The sequence below is a fragment of the Xiphias gladius genome, chromosome 15, assembly GCF_016859285.1.
Source record: "Xiphias gladius isolate SHS-SW01 ecotype Sanya breed wild chromosome 15, ASM1685928v1, whole genome shotgun sequence".
Lineage (NCBI taxonomy): Eukaryota > Metazoa > Chordata > Actinopteri > Istiophoriformes > Xiphiidae > Xiphias > Xiphias gladius.
This window is the reverse complement of record NC_053414.1, coordinates 23,278,017-23,296,688: the sequence shown is the minus strand read 5'-3', so window position 1 is coordinate 23,296,688 and position 18,672 is coordinate 23,278,017. Positions and strand designations below refer to the sequence as shown.

At 42.0% G+C, this 18,672-nt stretch overlaps 1 protein-coding gene across 2 annotated transcripts in view; it reads left to right on the top strand.

The window, feature by feature from the left end:
* The first annotated feature begins 6,870 nt into the window (after positions 1 to 6,870).
* adcy9 (adenylate cyclase 9) overlaps positions 6,871 to 18,672 on the top strand; it is a 41,217-nt gene continuing 29,415 nt past the window's right edge. Inside the window, exons 1-2 of one of the 2 annotated variants that reach the window (XM_040145396.1) lie at positions 6,871 to 7,409; positions 7,522 to 10,445. In XM_040145396.1, coding sequence (XP_040001330.1) covers positions 8,543 to 10,445 — 1,903 coding nt within the window. In that variant the 5' untranslated portion in view covers positions 6,871 to 7,409; positions 7,522 to 8,542. Of the gene's footprint in view, positions 10,446 to 18,672 lie in introns of both variants that reach the window. The other variant, XM_040145395.1, reaches the window with a different exon arrangement.

Genomic DNA, 18,672 nt, shown 5'->3' with positions numbered 1-18,672 from the left:
AACAACAACCAAAAAAAAAAAAAAAAAAAAAAAAAAATCTGCAAGCCTGTTTCCTTTGTGAAGCTACGAAGACATTACAGATAAAATCTCTTCCACTGAAACAATATATAATTCATATCATTTGGTTGTTTAGCAGCAAAATGCAGGGAAGGGGGGTTTGGGAAATGTGGGACGTACACCAAGCTAAAAGCATCAACTCTCGACACAACACGCAGCTTCAGATTAGAGATACTGCCTTTGTTTTCACGTATGAACAAATGACAGCAACATATGGATTAGAAACATGGTAAAATGTGTAACAGCTGGTTTGAGCACATGTGCCAAAAGCCCCATTAACAGTGAAATTGAAAGGCTGTTCTTTGATAGCTGCTGGTTTAAAATCCCCATGCAGTGACTGGAAACAGCCACCAGGAGGCGCCTCCATTCAATGTCCTGATCCGACTAAATAGTGTATGGCAGGGAGACATACCTTTTGTTTTTTTGTTTAACCAGCTGTTAAAGTTTAAGTTTAATACAGAAATACCCCCCAAACCGGGGGAAGATGAAGGAAGTATTAGTGTTTTAAGAACCTGTCTTTGCTGATAGTTTTCCATGATCTTGTTACAATCTCAGTAGTATTAAGACTACGATTTCATTCAAGGCAGTGTATTCTTCATGTTTGCCAAAAAGAGCGCATGTTTGCCTGAGTGTGAAACCCAACAGTATTTGACAGTGGCGAAGTTAGTTGGGTATTGCTACCAAAAAGACTCTCTGGATTGATCCCACAGAGATCAGACAACCAGCAATGCGGCAGAGCCAACTAAACTTTGACAAAGACTCGCTTAGGGCTACTCTCAAGTGTCAAATCAAGTAAATGTACCAGCTTTTGTCTTGGCCACATCTTCACAATGCCATACTGATAAGTTTCACAATATACAGTCTACTAAAACAAAATGACTCTTTTAGTACAGAATTGGACAGTCCAGGGTATTTTGTAGACCGTAAATATAAATCACACTATTAATGTAAATTCAGTAATGCAAAGCTGCATTTGAATACTGCAATTTGTTATAAATGGCATAACAAAGTATGACTTTCTCTGTGAAGAAATGTACAGTAACAAAACTTTAGAAGGACAATTTGGCGAATCACCGTGACAGATAATGTTAGTTTGTCAGAATATCACTCCCAGTGGTAACTAGTAACTAACTGACTACTTTGCTTTACTTACCAGTCCATTTCAGCCCTCATTTTTGCACAGTTAAGACAATTTTGTTCAGCTGATTTTAAACTGTGTGTGCTCTTGTGGGGATAGAAGTTGATACAAAGTTAGTGTGGTTCTGAACTTCCACTGCACTGCCGACATCTCAGATTTGTTCAGGGGTTCCAATAGAACAAATGAAGTTAAACAAATTCAGTCAGATTGTACAGTAGCTAGTATACAAAGTCTCTCCCTGCTATAAAAGCAATCACTAAATAAAATCTTGAAATCAGTAGTTAAATGAACGGTACTCCAAACTAACTTTTCTTTAAAAGTATTTTATCCATATAAATACATGCAATGCCAAAGGCACATTATGAACATATTATGGAAAAGCTCAATTTAATATATTCTGCCACAAACATTTTCTCTCTCATAACTGTCAGTGTCACATGGAAATCTCTTCTGTGGGATACAGTAACATAAATGTTGTGAATATTTACATTCATTCTCTTTTTATTAATTTTCCCACAGTGGGTCCAAAACTCCTATGGATGGATCATTTTCTTTTTTGCTTTTTGAGTGTAGAGTTGAGTTAAGAGAGGGGCACTTGGGTGGGCACTGGGAGGCCACAATATGCCGGCTGGTTGGCTGTGGATTTGATTGTATACAGGATAATCTGCAATTTTTTTACTGATAATGGATTGAATTTGTGGGTTTCATTAATTATTAAAAAAAAATATTTATTTGACTGAGCTAAAATAAAATATAATATTATGAATACTACTGAATGGCCCAAGTAATTCAAGTATACAGCGTTGAGTTGAGTAATGCCACCAGAGGCAACACAAAATGATGTAAAACAGGACGAGTCTAGAGCCATGCCAGGTGCCTGTGTGAGGTTGTGCTTAGGCACAGCAGTGTTTTGACGTCAACATGCAAACATGGTAACACTGAAAAAACTGATTTACTGATAATAAGAGGGTATATCGAGCATATGATAGTAAACCAAAGTACTGGACAAATAAACATTTTCACCTGATGATGGCGCTAGTTGAAAAGTAAGGGTATTTGGGACATGAATGTTTGCACCACTTTTTGTGGCAATCATCCAACAGTTGTACGGACATCTCACTCAAAACTTGACAGCCTCATGTTGGCACAAGAGGAAAAGTCAGAGGATCACTTCACAGGTCTGGGAACGACAAATGTCTATACCAAGTTTCGGGACAGTCCATCCAATAATTGTTATTTCAGTCTGGACCAAAGTGGTGGAACGACTGACCCACCAGTAGACATTGCCATGCTTAAGACATGGAGCCAGCATTGCTAAAAATGCTAATATTGTATATGGGCTTTTAAGAAGTAGAATGCATTGAAGGAAAACCCCCTCGCCATTTCATATGAGAGGAGTTAAGCTTATTTGTCCCCATACTTTTTGGTAGCCTGTTCCACAGAACACAAAAATGTCTCCTCGGCGGTGCCTCTCTTAAATAGCGGCAAGACAGCCTGTAGCTGACCCTCAGCTCTAGCAAGAAGTTGATTATCCCAGCAGTGGTCAATAAAATATCCCCACCGTGATACAAACACTGACGGCATCAACACACTTGTGCATATGTAGTAATTGTTGTATGTGTAAATATGTGTTTGAGCTCATATTCTGTGTGTAATCTGTGTTTGTTGAGTTTACAGGCAGTACTCCCAGGTTTTAGTCACAGTGTTAACAGACTTATCAGTGTAGCTTTATCAACTCTACAAACAAGCCTCTCTTGTAAGCTCTTCAACATAAGCACGTACGTGCACATGCCACCCACGTTATGCACACACACACACACACACACACAGACACACACACTTGAACGCAGCACAGAGGGTAACTTGCATTAGTGGATTCAAAGTTTAAACATAATTTCTTCTTCAAAGGAGGAGTATAAACACACACACACGCTGAATCGGCAACCTCTGTTACCTTATTTATAGCTTAATTATCTTATTCCTATTCACCTGCTGTTCACAATCTCATCACTTCACTTTCTCCAGTTAGAAATACACTGGGTCCAAAGAAAAGCTAATGAAGCACATACCACCTTGGGTATTTGATATCCAACATGCCTTAGACATAAATAACAAGAGTTTAGTGTTTCCTCTGCAATATTTGCCATGGATATTTGTCATGGTGTCATAAGTCACAGCACAGTAAACCATCCTTCTTTCTTCCTCAATGTTTTCCCTGCCTTGATATACTTGGCCTTGATGGTTGAACTTTTCGCAAGCTGACAAATTCCTTTAATACTTTTATTTTTTATTTTTGTGGTCATTTGCATTGTGGAAATACCTATGTAATTCTGATCCCTCTCAAACTGTGCATGCACATTCCCCTACTATGATATACAGTATTTAACAGTGATGTACTTCCACAATATTGACAGTGTCACAAATTGCATTTTGAAACATCAAAATGCAATTTGTTAAAGTGTACTATAATATAATACAATACATATACTCATTTGGCAGACGCTTTCATCCAAAGCAACTTACAGGTTAGGCAACTTAGGCACTTTGGCACGTGGACAGGAGAAGCCAGGGACTGAACCGACAACCCACTCTACAGCTGCCCTTAATATATAATAAATGGGGGGGGGGCAAGTAAGAATGGTCAGGAAAATTCATAGGATCTATCTTACTCCAGGTTTGTTTTTTTCAATATATAAAGACGACATTAAATTCTTTTGATTCTTGTCACAAAAATTGCTGCTTGAAATGTGTTCCCTGTTTGGAAGTGGTTTTTTTCATCCACCTTTTATTTTGAGAACAGATTTTTCCCACCAAAACTGACCCCACTGCAAATACAATCAGGGCACTTTTATTGGCAACAAATAAAATTTAAAAGAGTCTCAAATTCAGAAATATTTGTTACACAAATAACAAGTAACGTATTAGAGTTCATATTTTTCCTTCACATCAGACCCAATTGAATAATCTACCAACTACATCACAGAGATATGTGTATGGATTGTGTGCACAGCCTAAGCATCCTCAAAACAGTGTTGGAAAGATGCAGATCCCGGCTTTAATGAACCCTGAAGAATAAATTAAGACCCACAAAAAAATTCACCTAAGCTGCATACTTGATATTTTGTTGATGTTTCTGTACAGGACAGGTGAAGGTAACATCATCTGCCTCATATCCCCAGACCAAGCACAGAAAGGCAAATTGAGCTATCCTACTACGATCTGCCAAATCTGAGAGGTGTAATCACGGAAAAGTAAAACAACCAGCAGGAAGTGGTTTATAAAGTATCATATTTTGAAGAGGGTTAACAGTGAAAAATGGCTTTTGTTTAGTAATTCAAGTCAAATTTGAGAAGATTATTTCATTCATGTCTCTAAAGGCTACACTAAAACTATAATGTGAGGTCAAATGCTGTAACTGTTAAGACTATATTTAGTGGAGGCAGTTATATCCAATAGCCTACCCATCAAATTAACTAATCCATGCTGCATAAAAGTTTGGTATTTGCTTGGTCAATACAACAAAGTTTAACCAATAGTCAAAACACATTCCGATGTATTGTGATGCTGCACTACAGTAGACGGGAAAGGCTGGCATCTATGAACCAATACCTTGAACTTACCAAGTGATATTTCCACCCCCCCCAAAAAAAAGGAACCACGTTTGGTCTATAAGACTGTCACGACAGCATAGCACACCACTATTTCTAGCCTGTGGTCGCCAATGTGGTTCAATATTATAAGCAAAAAAAGCTAATTGTTTATACACTCAACTGGTTTACTCAGTGGTGCTCGTTGAGAGTGAAGAGTGTGATAATCACATGTCAGTAGCGACGAAGATCAGACGGAAAACATCAGAGGTGGCAATTTCAAAAGTAGAGAGGTTAAGGCAATAATTCAGCTCCACTCTGGACACCCACCACCATCCCGACTGTCAAGTTACACAGAGACAACCAGGGCGATACCGCAGGCCTTCAAATTAAAGGCGCTAAGTTCTTTGATTTTCAAATTTCACTTTGGCACTATATGTGCTAAATATGTGTTAAATACAAAATTTGGTTCACTTTCTGGGTCAGCGTTAACGTTAATTTGTAAAAGAATTGTTGCTATGCGTGGACATGTTGACCTTTTACTAAATTATACCTGTTGTCAAAAAAATTATTAATATAAGTAGTTACACAGTAGCCTTATTACTACTACTAATAATAATAATAAATAAATAAAATAATAAAATAATAATTAGACTAGCTAAAAATGTATACCTTTTTCTCATGGAAGCACATCCATGTTTCTACAAGCTACAAAGCTACGATCATCCCAGAGATGGATAGCTAAGTTATCACTGAAATAGCAGTTTAGCTAACTAGTATTAACCTAGCATGAACCCTCATTCATTAACGTTAACGAGCTAAACTGTCACGACAGAATAATTTTGAACGCTACTGTGAATTAAATGAAAAATGCCCAAATGCAATCACAGTTAACTCTCTGTAAATGTATGTATTTATGGCGTTCTGTCCTTCTTTAACGTTGCTTTTTAACACCTGGCTAGGAACAACAGAGAACAGTGAGTATCGTGTCTGTAAAACAGATCAACAAAAGCTTTATAAACTGAAATGACACTAAGCTGAATGACAGATGTGATGTTAGCAGGCAGCGGTTAGCTATTAGCGGCAGCTAGCCTACTGTTGTCTTTTTGTGTACTTGTTTTAAATTTAATAATTTAGTGCATTTATTACCTTTGTCTGTGTGGCTTTATGCCCCATGTGGGTTTCAAAGGACACAAACTCGTGCCTTTGCCCACCTCTGAATGGACCCCCCCTCCCAATCAACTAAACAGTCTGGCGCATTTCAAAGCTTTCCTGTGGTCTCAAGACTACTGTCATGTCTCGAAATGCTGAACTGTCTCACCGGCCTTCTTGAAAGGCAGCACCGGAAACCGAGTTTTCTAAAACTGCGGCTCGCTTGACAGGCTAGTCCCACCAACCCGCACCGCCACAACAGCTGGGGGAGGATTTCCGACCCAGTCACAGCGAAGATGGTGGCAGCTACAGGAGTGGAGATAGTACGCTCGCCCGGATAAGACGGAAAAACCAGCCGCGAAAACTCCCGCCGTAGGTCTGTTTTTGTTTATCCTCCCCCGCACCCCCCCTCCGAACACCGGCAGAGATATACCAGGGGGGGAAAAAAAGGGTGGCAACCAGCGGCGGACGGAAGAGGACGCACCACAGCCAGAGCGCACAGTGTTGTGTTTGTTGGACACATGCATGCCAGCGAAAACTAGTGCTATCCAGACCCAAGGAATTGGCTGAGATAAGGAGACACTGCTGTTTGTGGGGCGGTTTTTGATAATCCCACCGTGGAGATATCCCAGCGGTTTTTCCTTTATTGCTCTGGGAATTTTCTACTTCTTTGCTCTGGGGGGAATGCGGGGGGAGGAAATCCAGCCTCAGCTCCAAATAACCAGAGACTCCTAACTGGGTCCCCTCTCCAAACGCAGGAAATACGGCCTGGGAAAAAAAAAAAAAAGTTTGGGAGCTTTTGGAAACGAGAGGGGGCCTATCGCTGACGTTTTGCACGCGTTTTACGACTCGATTTTTAAGTGTTACGTTTTTTTTTTTTTGGTTTTTTTTTTTTTCTTTTTGTTTGTTTGTTTTGGGGTTTTTTTTGTATCAAGCCTTCCTGTTATTCCACAGAATAAACTGAGGAAAAGCATTCAAATGTTACACGCCGTTGGTGTTGTTATTGCAAGAGTTTTGATCATCACTATTTATAGACCAGCCTGTTCCGACCGAGGCTGTTCCTCTTAGCTGTATGTTTTGCCAACTGCGCGCAACAAGTTGCAGACACTCCCAGCAGAGGCAAACCTACGCTAATTCGGGCCAGCGGACGGTATTTTCTGCGCTTCTCTTTTCGGATTACGCGTCTTCGAATCGCGCATACCCCTCCCCGACCCCATCTTCGGACGGCAGAGGGGGAATACACGGCGGAGATCCGGAGAGGGAGTTCAGGAAAGGACGGGGCTGGATCCGTGGGAATAGGCCTGCCTGTCAGGCCTCTTATGATCTGATTCTGGGACTGGACGGGGCTCCAAAATAACTCAGTCTGGAATATTTGCAAGGGCCCGCAGGAATAAAAATAGAAGGAGAATGTAGGAGAATAAGAAATGCCAGTCCTTAGTACACTGAGCAGTACACGAGAAGACATGTAGTGGAAGGTAAAGTCGCCTTAATTACAGATCACCCACTTTTTTTTATTTCTTAATTAACGGAATTAACAGTTTACCCACATTTTAGGTTGACATTACGTTTTCTGTTAAACATCCACAGCATATAGAGCCAACTACTTCACGTGAGACGGGAATGTTTGTTTTTTTCAACAGAGGACTGAGAAATTATCCGTTTTTTTGGAAAATATTTTTTCCTCGTAGTTTTGGTGCTTTACGGTGACGGAATTCACAATGTCCACACACTTTTTATTTTAGCACTACCAGCTGTTCATAACGACGAGACTTCGGGAGCGTTTTCAAGAAGGGAAAAGGACGTGTAAACCGAGCATTTGTCGCGCACGTCGCGGAGATAACAGGGACGGTGTAACTTTTGCAGCCACTTGCTGTGCACAACGCCAACTGCTGACAGCCTGTATCTGTGTGTGCTCATACGATGAAGCCCTGGACCTGAACGCCGCCCCCCCCCCGCAAACAACGTTATCTCGGAATGAAGGGCTTTTTTTCCTGACGCTGTCTGACTTTGTAATGTCAGCAGTATCGAAATACTGCGCACATCCAGAGGAGGTCATTTCCAGTCATGTAACGTCAGGACTGACTTGATGAAGGCATAAAAAAAAAAAAAACCGTTGCATCATTAACCAGTCCTTTCCGAGAAGGATGTTCAATTCAGGAGGCAGAAAGAGTGATGACAGTGTTTTTACCGCAGCTGGAGAGAAAGCCGGGCTCAAACCCAGAGCCTCTTTGGAGGAGGATGCATGTAATGTGAGTACTGACGCAAACCCGGGATCGGATAATGAACTGCTCAAGAAACTGGAACGGCGCGTCTTGTGTGAGTGAGTGTGCAGGCTGCTGTGTGCGTAGCAAAGACGTCTGTGCCGTGCTCACCATTCATGCAGTGTGATTACTCCCAACAAACACCTTTGCTCTCGCTCTCTCCCCCTCTCTGCCCGCCTGCCTGCCTGCCACTCTCTCACCGCCGCCTTCTTCCTCCTCTCCGTGCCACATGTGCACGCACGGCGCCCACGCAACGCGTCTAATTGCCTGAGCGCCGTCGGAAGATATATTATTAATAATTAACACCTCTCCCGCGTCCCCCTCGTCTCCGCGTCACACCAGTCAACATGGCCACTCTGCAACATCACCGACAGCTTCTCGTGCATGGCACGGAAGTGAGCTGCGACTCCAGCGGGGATGGCGCCGTGACCGTGCGGATTACCAACAGCGCGCCACACGTGCATCAACATGAGCCACTGAGGGCTGCGAACAGCGGAGCGGGAGGAGGAGGAGGAGCTGGAGGCTATGGGGCTGTGAGTAAAATGAACCCTAACCTCCACAAATACAGTATCTCCTCCAGCTGCAGCTCAGCAGACTCCAGACCGGCCGTGGCCTCCGCCTCGAGGGTGCACAGGAAGGCGCCGCCGTTGTTCGAACGCTCTGCTGCCCAATGCTGGGACCCCAAGTTTGACTCCCCCATCCTAGAAGAGGCGTGCCAAGAGAGGTGCTTTCCTCAGACACAGCGGCGCTTCCGTTATGTCCTCTTCTACCTTGCAGTGGCAGCTGTACTCTGGGGGGTGTACTTTGGGGTCAATAGCGACCGCTGCAACCCAACGACCTTCCTAGCCCCCACGGCCTCCTTTTTGGTCCTTCTAGTGCTCCTGTTTTTGTTCACCTTCACCCAAACCTACGCACGGCTGTACAACCAAACCTCCCTGCTCCTGATAGCGGTCACCTTCGCCATCACCTTAGCTCCACAGATACAGACTGCTGGTTACACTGAGCTGGAGTGGGCTGGTGGTGGGAATGCCTCATATTTCCCATCAGACGAAGGAGCACCACCTCCAACCCATTGCATCTCCCCTGTAGGCACCTTTTCCCTGTGCATGGAGGTTCTGCTGTTGTTGTACAGTGTCCTACATGTCCGCCTGTATGCCTCAGTGATGCTGGGGCTCCTCTATTCTATATTATTTGAGGCATTAGGATGGCTACCATTGCTTCAAAGGAGTTATGACACGACCGGATGGGGAACAGGGTTGGTGCATCCCGGTCCTGATTGGGAAGAAGACACACTCAGCTGGCTGGGCCCTTCCAAAGCTCTGCTCCACTTGTGTGCCCATGTCATTGGCATCCACTTGTTCATCATGTCGGAGGTGCGTTCCCGCAGCACCTTCCTCAAAGTGGGCCAGGCTATCATGCATGGCAAAGACTTAGAGGTGGAGAAGGCCTTGAAGGAACGCATGATCCACTCGGTCATGCCACGGCGAGTTGCCGACGAGCTGATGAAGCAGGGTGATGATGAGGGTGGTGGTGAGAGCTCTGGCAAGCGTTATTCCTCTGGTGCTTGCTCTGCCTCAGCCGTCTCAGTGGGTGGTGGGGGTAGCTGTGGAGCTTCACAAGCCCAAAGTACCACAAGCCCCAAAAATCACCCTCACAACAATCACAAACGCAAGAAGACCTCAATCCCTCGTGGACAGATAATATTTAGGCCCTTCAACATGAAACGCATGGAGCCTGTCAGCATCCTCTTTGCGGACATCGTGGGTTTCACCAAAATGTCTGCCAATAAGTCAGCACCGGCCTTGGTGGGCCTTCTCAATGACCTGTTTGGACGTTTTGACAGGCTCTGTGAACTAACTTGTTGTGAGAAGATCAGCACTCTGGGAGATTGCTACTACTGCGTTGCAGGGTGCCCTGAGCCCAGACCAGACCACGCCTACTGCTGTGTAGAGATGGGCCTGGGCATGATCCAGGCCATCGAGCAGTTCTGCCAGGAGACATGTGAGACTGTAAGCATGCGTGTCGGTGTCCATACGGGCACTGTCTTGTGTGGTATCCTGGGAATGAAGCGCTTCAAGTTTGATGTATGGTCAAATGATGTCAACCTGGCTAACTTGATGGAGCAGCTGGGTGTGGCAGGAAAGGTCCACCTGTCCGAAGCCACTGCCAGATTCCTGGATGACCGTTACCAGAGGGAGGATGGGCGGGTGGCAGAGAGAGCCGGACAAAGTGTGGTGGAGAAACTAAAGGGTAAGTGGCTGTTCACCTCTGACTTCCATATTACTTTTTTTGGATGAACTGAAACTCAGTACACAGAAGTTGGATATTAAAGAAATTCAAGGCAGTCAGAAAGAAAAAGATCACTGGTTTTGAAGGCAGGTTCCACTGATTAATGATTTGAATTTAAAAGATACATTTTCAATTTAAAAATCACCTACAAGTTTATGTTCAATGAGCTTGTGATAACATGCTGAGCACCAAATTTGCGATTAAAAAGCTGAAGAGTGCAATAAAGGCTAAAAATGCATGACAAGAAGAGGCCATTATATTTCGATAAACTCATACAGGATAATGGTTGAGAGTCTAGAATTTCTGAACATGGTCACCAGGGTCGCGTGGGGTCACTGCGTGCCTAGACAGCACTAAAATATGTTATCTGACCAGTTAGTCCTGTTGAAACGGTCTCCCAATCGATGTAGGCGATCAGGCTACAAGATCAAGAGATTAGAGCACCAGGAAGAGAGGTGTGTTTTGGTTTATATCAGCTGGATATCATTCAACATTCAGTAGCAGTCAGTTAATGCTAATGGCCACTGTCATTAAGTGTAGAATATTTTTCTAAAAAAACCCAGGCCAATTTAAGTCATTTAATATCTGTGAAATATAGGGCATTCAGTGTGTACGTTTAATGCCATTTTGTTGCTCAAGGACACATATTACCCACTGTATAAGGACCCTAATCGCTTATGCTATCAGTGGTTTTGTAGGAATTTTTTATAAATTATAAATTTGTTATTTTGGAGCAGAACTCTACAGATCTGTTTTGGAGCTCCATATTTAAACGGCCAAGGGCTGTGTTTTTGAGATTAGAACCTTTTAATCTCCAAATACAACAAATGGATATGAAATCCTTGCTACAGACAAGTGTTGACAACTTGCACAGTAATTCTATTAATGGATAGTTACAGCATGAGGATGACAGGATAAATATACATTTGGAATATACAGCAGCGATGGCTATAATATGTGACTGTTACTCACACATAAGGCTGATTATATTTGATCATTTGAATGAGTAGTTTAGATGAAGTCAAATAAGGTCAGTTTTGCTACACAGGTTAGGCCCTCTCTTTGATTAAATCCAGATCTGAATCATACTAACATCACTTTAGTCCGATTCAAGTGTATAACTTCCATATACTATTTGTTCTCCTATCTCTGTCTATGTTCGTGGCTTGTTGTGGTTGGACAGAATGTTTGAGCTAGAGATTGCAGTTGATAAGAGGAGGGCTGGCCGGCTTTACTGTTCTGAGGCTGACTTGGCTGTCTGCAACTTGTCCATGCCTAGATCATACTATTTGCTAAGTGGATTAAAAAAAAGGAATTTGTTTCAGTGGTGTTCAGTAGTTCAGGCAACTAACATAGTGTTGTGTGCTTGACAGACACATCTTAACAGGCATTAACAGTATGACCTTGCATTTAGTGCAAGGGGGTCATTTATTGAGTAAAAAATAAATATTTTGATGATTACAGCCAAGATTTGCTTGCTTTTTTCTGCTGCTGCTTTTTAAAGACATAATTTGGAGCTCTGGTAAGATGATGGACCTTTGTCATAACACGCACATGTACAACTGCGCGCGCACACACACTCAGTCTGTCTCGATACTCTGTGAAAAGCAGCATCAATGGAGCTAATCTCTCCAGCAGGCAATTCCTCCTGGACCGTCTAATCTTAGGTCTCTTGCGAACAGAGACTGTCTGTTCTATTGTCAGGCCTTATGTCAGAGTGTATTCACACTTGGCTCTAAATGGTGCCATCACTCTCTATTTCCAGACTAGTGAACAGTGACAGAGTGAGATATTGACATGCAGCTTTTGTTGAGGGAGAGAAAAAGGGAGAATGGCATCTAGTTTCCCGCTGAAACAGAGACCTACAGTTTCCTGCTCAGAGAAAGAGATGACATTAACAGTTAGCTTCTGGAGCACAGAGGAAAGAGGGTTTGACACAGTTTTTTTGTAGATAAATCGACAATCTCATTTTGAAAGAAATCCACATACTACTTCATGTTGAGAGAGTAAATAGCCAGGTTCACATGGGGTTGAGAGAATGGTCAAAATCAATGAGCAAATCAGTTTTCGTAGGTATTCACACCATCAGAATATCTCGGTGTTTTTTCTGTTCAAGACATCCTTCCCTCTGAAAACAAAATCCATTCAATTTGAACTTTTAAATTGTTGTAATCAAGTGTTGCGAAATAGTACTAATAATAGCTCAGTTATAGCATGAGTGATAAACTGAATAATTTGGTTTATTTCTTTCATTCCTCACCTCCTTCTGGCTGTCTGTCTCTCTCTCTTTTCGCTTTAACGTTCCGCATCTCTCCCTCTAAATTTCCTTATCCTCATTGTGTTATCACATTCATTGCCTTAGACTCTCACCTGTCAACCAGGCCTGTGCATGTGGTCTGTTGTGTAACACTGCTTTCGTGCTGTCTGTCTGTCTTTAGTCGAGGCTTTGCTATAGATCCCCCGTCAGGCTGAATGATTTGCCTCAGATAGCGTGCTTTCAACCATTCTCTTTCTGTTAGTCCCTAAACACCCATCACCCTGATGTCCTTTAAACAACGAGAACTAGCAAACCAAGCTTTGTTTGACAATTGTTATCAATGGTGCCAGGTGGTAAGATACTCTAGTTGCCGGTAGTTGTATCAGAAATGCACTCCATCCAAGTGATCTTTGCAATGGATTGTAAGGGATGATGCAGTGGCAGGCAATCCCCCGTCACAGTGCAGTACATGGAAGGGATGAGTCATATCTCTGTTGACAAACGCGTTAATTATGCAGGTATGCAGTGAGGAATTTAAATACTAGGCAAAATAAGCAATATTGCCAAGGCTTGCAGCACTTCCGAGATAGATGAGAAGTTTAGGCTAGTTAAAGTTTGAACTTTGCAATCTTTTGAAAAATATATAATTTCCACATTAATAGTTTGAAGCTGTTTGATGAAATTAAAAGATTATGACACAGTTGCTCTAACATGTAAAAAGGTAAAATAAAATTGAAAAATTACGATGGGACATTTGGAATAAAATAAAACTGGAGTCATGCTTTCAAACTATTACAATTGTTACCATACTTAATGATCATGCTTACATTAAATGTGTTCATCTGCAGACACAAGCAAAACGCAATAACTAACTAGCAGCCACGGGGGCCAGTACAGGCTGTCTATATGTAGATGGCAGCCGGAAGGACATTACGAGGAAGTCATGCCAGATATTCTTGGAATATTTCAGAATTTCCAAAGCCACTTGTAAATTCACACACGACTCATTTTAAACAGTTATCAAACTTTTAAGATACACTGGGTGACCATGCTGTTTACACACCTTGGATACTGAAGGTAGCAGCTACCTGTTTAAATGTGACTGAATTTGCTGCTCTCACTGTGGCAGCTTATGCCATGTACACCCTACATGACTTTCAAAGTCGTCAGATTGCTCTACTGTTTACACTACACAACTTGTTGTCTTGTAATCGTGGCTCTTGAAATTGTTGTGTTATGCACACTACATGGCTGATCAGCGACAGGGGGTCACAAATTACAAGATCTTTCACCAGGAGGAATCCTCAAGGAGTCTGTCTGCTCTTCAAACTACGTCAGGAAAACACGCGAGAAGTGACACGGGAAATGATGTGATACAATGCACGAGACAGGATTTTTTTTCTTCCAAAATGGATGTTCACAAGAAATGAGCGATCCAAGTTTTTTTTCACTGAATTGCAGCAAAAAAAAAAACACGGAAGAAGGAGAAAAGAATATGGGTGAGAGAATGGATTTTCTTGTAGCCGTGCTTGTTGATGTTGTACAACTCCTCCGGTGGTCTTCCCTTCGCCCCGCGTCTTGTGCTCTCAGTGGCTATAGCTTGTCGCTGCTAAAATCGTGCAGTCTGAACTTAGCCTTAGCCACAGCCACATTGAGCAGGGCAAATAGGAACATAGTCTCCCCAAACCATCGCTACATTTGTTGCTAGGCTAATTCTTAAATTATAAAGTCATTACAGCAGTTTTAAAAGTTACCCAATCTTTGGAAGCATTTGCAAAGTTCACAAAACTGGGTTGGTTTTAAATGTGCCTCATTGGGTCATTAGATTTGTCAGAAAGTCACCAAAGGGGTCACCAAATACACAGTCGCTTAGGTGATCATTGGCTCACTGAGGCACGCGCATTTCAACAGTTTGTGTCCGTCTATCAGTCACTCGGTAAGTGACACTCACTCTCTTAGACCACTCACACTCATAAATCCTTAGATGGTGACCCAGTGATCGTCACACTCCTCTGTTGCCTACACTTCCTTCATCCTCTATGTTTCTGCAATCTGTGTCTGATTGTTTGTGAGTTAGTAGGTTTTTATGAAGTCTTTAGCAACTTTTCATCGAAACACATTAGGACTTGTAAGTTTCTTCCTCTGCTGTCTCTCACGAGAACAGGTTTCGAGTCTTCACTTTGTTGTTTAATGGTGTTAGGTTTTTTAGTATTGTACTCCCATTTATTTCCAGTGAGAGACTATGATTTTTACATCCTCGAATTTGTGTCACTGGGTGCTCCCAGTCCCCCTGCTCGACTGCTTGTGTCTCCTCCATCCTCTGTAATCCACTCCTGCTCTGTGTCTTTCTGTTTCTTACATACAAGCTCATTTGTATTTCACTGCAAGTGAAATACAAGTGGTTTTTGTTTAGCTGATTTTTATATCCTCCCTGTACCTGCTGCATCAATTCCTTTTTAGGTTCCCCTTGTTGAGTGTTGTATCTTGGGGAAATGAGGTCGATGGAGCTTCCAGGAATGTGTATGTGTGCGTTAGACTGTCTAGCTTTTTACTTTACAGTGTAAAATAGCAGGATGTTGTATATCTGCAGACTCAAGGTTTGGACACTGAACTGTTCAGATGGTATCATAGTCTGACACTGGCATTCAGCTTTTTCTTTTTGTGTGACATATGTATACACCCATGTGTACCAACAAGCTCATTGTTCCAGTGCAGTGTGATGCAGTGAGAAGTCCATGCCCTCAGGCTGGTTAGTCGCTAAATCAAACATGTCACCTAAATATCCAGCCGCAAATGGCAGATCCTTAACCATAACCAGGCCATCCCCATTGGGTCATGGGCTTTGATATGCTACTCTATATTTTTCTTTATCCACTGTTTCCTGTAAAGATAACATTGTAACTGCATCATTATCAAACATCAGTGGCATATCTGTTAGCCAGCTGGATCATTTTGTCGTGAAAATTGTGTTTCTTTTCATAACAAGCCAACATATGCTTCATCAGACTTGTCAATAGTGTTGTTGATTGGTAAATCCTTCTCTGCAGACTGAAGAATTGAAAATCCCCTCTTTCCTATTGTTTTCTCCTGTGGAGTAATGGAAATTCCTTATCTAGATCACAATAAAACATTATCGGTACTTCACTGACCCTGATCTAAGTGCCAAATTCCATGGAAATACATTCATGAGTTTGTGTGAAACTCAGGAAGTTTCAAACCAAAAGGTCAAGACATACATTAACTTCCCTGATGGCGACGTTTTCCTTGCTCATTCATGTCATGTAATGTTTACAACTTTTATTCAGACTGTCTAGAAAATGGTTTGCTGTCTAGTTTCTCATCAGCATTGCTCGGCTTTATGTTGTTCATTGCAGGCCTTTTTCACAGACAACATTTTGACATGTCACAGTAGGAAAGGCACAGGTGTAAATAATAAAATGAATGATGGATTGAATTCCATTGAGCTGCTTCTGTTTCGGGTTCCTGGTATTGTTCATGCTGACTCACTGTCACAATGAGTGTGAACTGAGCCATTGTTAATATTATAAGTAACACTTGTGCGTCTTATGACAAGTCAAAATTTCTGCCTGATTGATTGATTAGCTGATCGATAAAGTTCTCAGTTCACAAATTAATAACCTTTTAAGTCATTTTCAGGCAAATGTACTCAAGGTAAATTTTAGTACAGAACATGGGAGAAAGAGGAGGTGAGACAGCAGTAAGTTTATTCTCTCTGCTACATTGTAATTGCCTCTTTCCCTCAGATCTTCTCCTTTCAATGAGAGCTGCACTGTGTGTGTGTGTGTGTGTGTGTGTGTGTGTGTGTGTGTGTGTGTGTGTGTGTGTGTGTGTGTGTGTGTGTGTGTGTGTGTGTGTGTGTGGCTTTTTATAATAAAGATAAGACATCCAGTATATAAAACAAAATGACTGATGAAAGTCTTATCACTTATTATCACTGGGAGGTGAGCACAGAGGTTAGAAACTAATTTAGGCCTTAAAATGTTGTCTTTGTACAGTACACTCCCTGTGTGTGCATGTTTCTTTTTCTCTCTCTCCCTCTGCTTTTTGCAGTGCCCTCCTCTTGCACTGTCATATACCATCTTAAACATACCCTGTGTGTCTTTGTGTGCATACAGAACAACTCTCTTCCATGTGTGTCTGTGTTATATGTGGGTTTGTACGAGAGCAATGCTCTGTGTAAAGTGTAAAGGAGACAGTTGCCCTCGTGCCTGTGACCCATCACGGTGTTGCCTCGCCCCCGCTACTCTTACCTCATTGGTTTTCAGAAACGCTGTCCCTACAGGGTTCAGAGGTGAACTGTAATCGCTTGACTAGGTGGTCTTGAAAGTGTGTCTGAGTTTCTCTGTCTGCTTTTGGCTACCGGTGACTATGATAACAGAATGAAAAGAGAAATGCTGTCCAGTAGCATTGGAGCTGAACATGTGAAAAACAGAGGAAAGACAGAGACCAGATGAAAATTAACTGGTGAAGGAGACAGAAAAGAAAGATTTTGAATTTTTGATGGGGAATCATACATTTTGATTGTTACAGTGGTAATCACATTTTTGTTTTGTTTTAGCAACATTTTTGCTACAACCACAGAGTCTTAAGCCTATGAGTGACAGTCATCTCTGTGGCAAGAGTGCTGGCGTGCAATTAAAGAGGACGAGGGTTCATGTTTTACCATTCATATCTATTTAAGTGTGTGTGTGTGTGTGTGTGTGTGTGTGTTTCATCATGGCCAAATTTGGTCCTACTGTAGCGGGAACTACCAGAGAGGCGGTTTTGAGTACTTCGGCAGGTGTCTGTCTGTTTCTGTCTGTCCCGTCTGTCTGTAGACAGATTTTGTCACTGCGATAGCATCACATCACGAAGCTTCACAAGTGTGTGGTTCAGATGAAAATGAAACCCGAGTTTGAAGATGGGCGTGGTCCGACCCATCAGTACTGAGTACTCATGTAATAATGTAGTAATGACTGCTGGGTACTCGTGGGTCACAACGTCAAGATGTTGACGGGCGTCGCATCTGATGTGATCCCATCGCAAGGCGGTCTCTAGTTTTCGAATGTTGTCCCTTGGCCAGATGTTCAATTAGCCATTAAACAAATGATTAATTGAATACAGATTTAATCTGTATTTTATTATACAAGTCTTTCAAACAATTGTTGATATTATAACATTGATTACTAAGTCTAAGCATTGATAAAGTAGTGTTTTTTGTTCTAAAAAGACCACAAGTTGGTTTTATGCGTTTTTTTTTGTTTTTTGTTTTTGTTTTTTTAGCTCAATTACTACAAATTACATATAGTCTACGTTACTGACAAATGTTTTCTAAAGCATATTGGGGTGTGTTTCATTCATAATGTTGTAGAAACAAGTTCCTTCTACATTTGACAATGCACACTGCCAACAGACAAAGGTAACTTGTAACACATAACACTGATTTTCCAGTGCTGCGTGCACACATACTGCACAGGAGTGGACCTACAATTACCGAAATTATGCTCCTCTACAATATTATATTAGGTACATCCTAATTCCATTATCATTAATGTAGTGTGTTTGTACCAGAGAGAAAAGGATGGTGTAGATCTGACACTAAATCATACTTTGACAGTGACAGCAACTATCTAATGAACCAGCAGGATATAAGGTGAAGCCAGTAGCTCTAATAGCAGGTCCTATCTACAGATAGTTTTCTGTCTTCTCTTTCTCCTCCATAGAAATCCAGTGTCTCGCTTATCGTCTTCTGCATCCTAACAGACCCGTAATATCACTTTCTGCTATCCTCTGCATCTCCCTCTCCAAATGGATCTGTAGTAACTTTTGCTCACTCTGTCTCCCAAACAGCTGTCTAATCAACTTGCTTTTATTTGTCCACCCCACATATTTCACTAGATGTTTGTCATTCTTGTTGCTCAAGAATGTGTT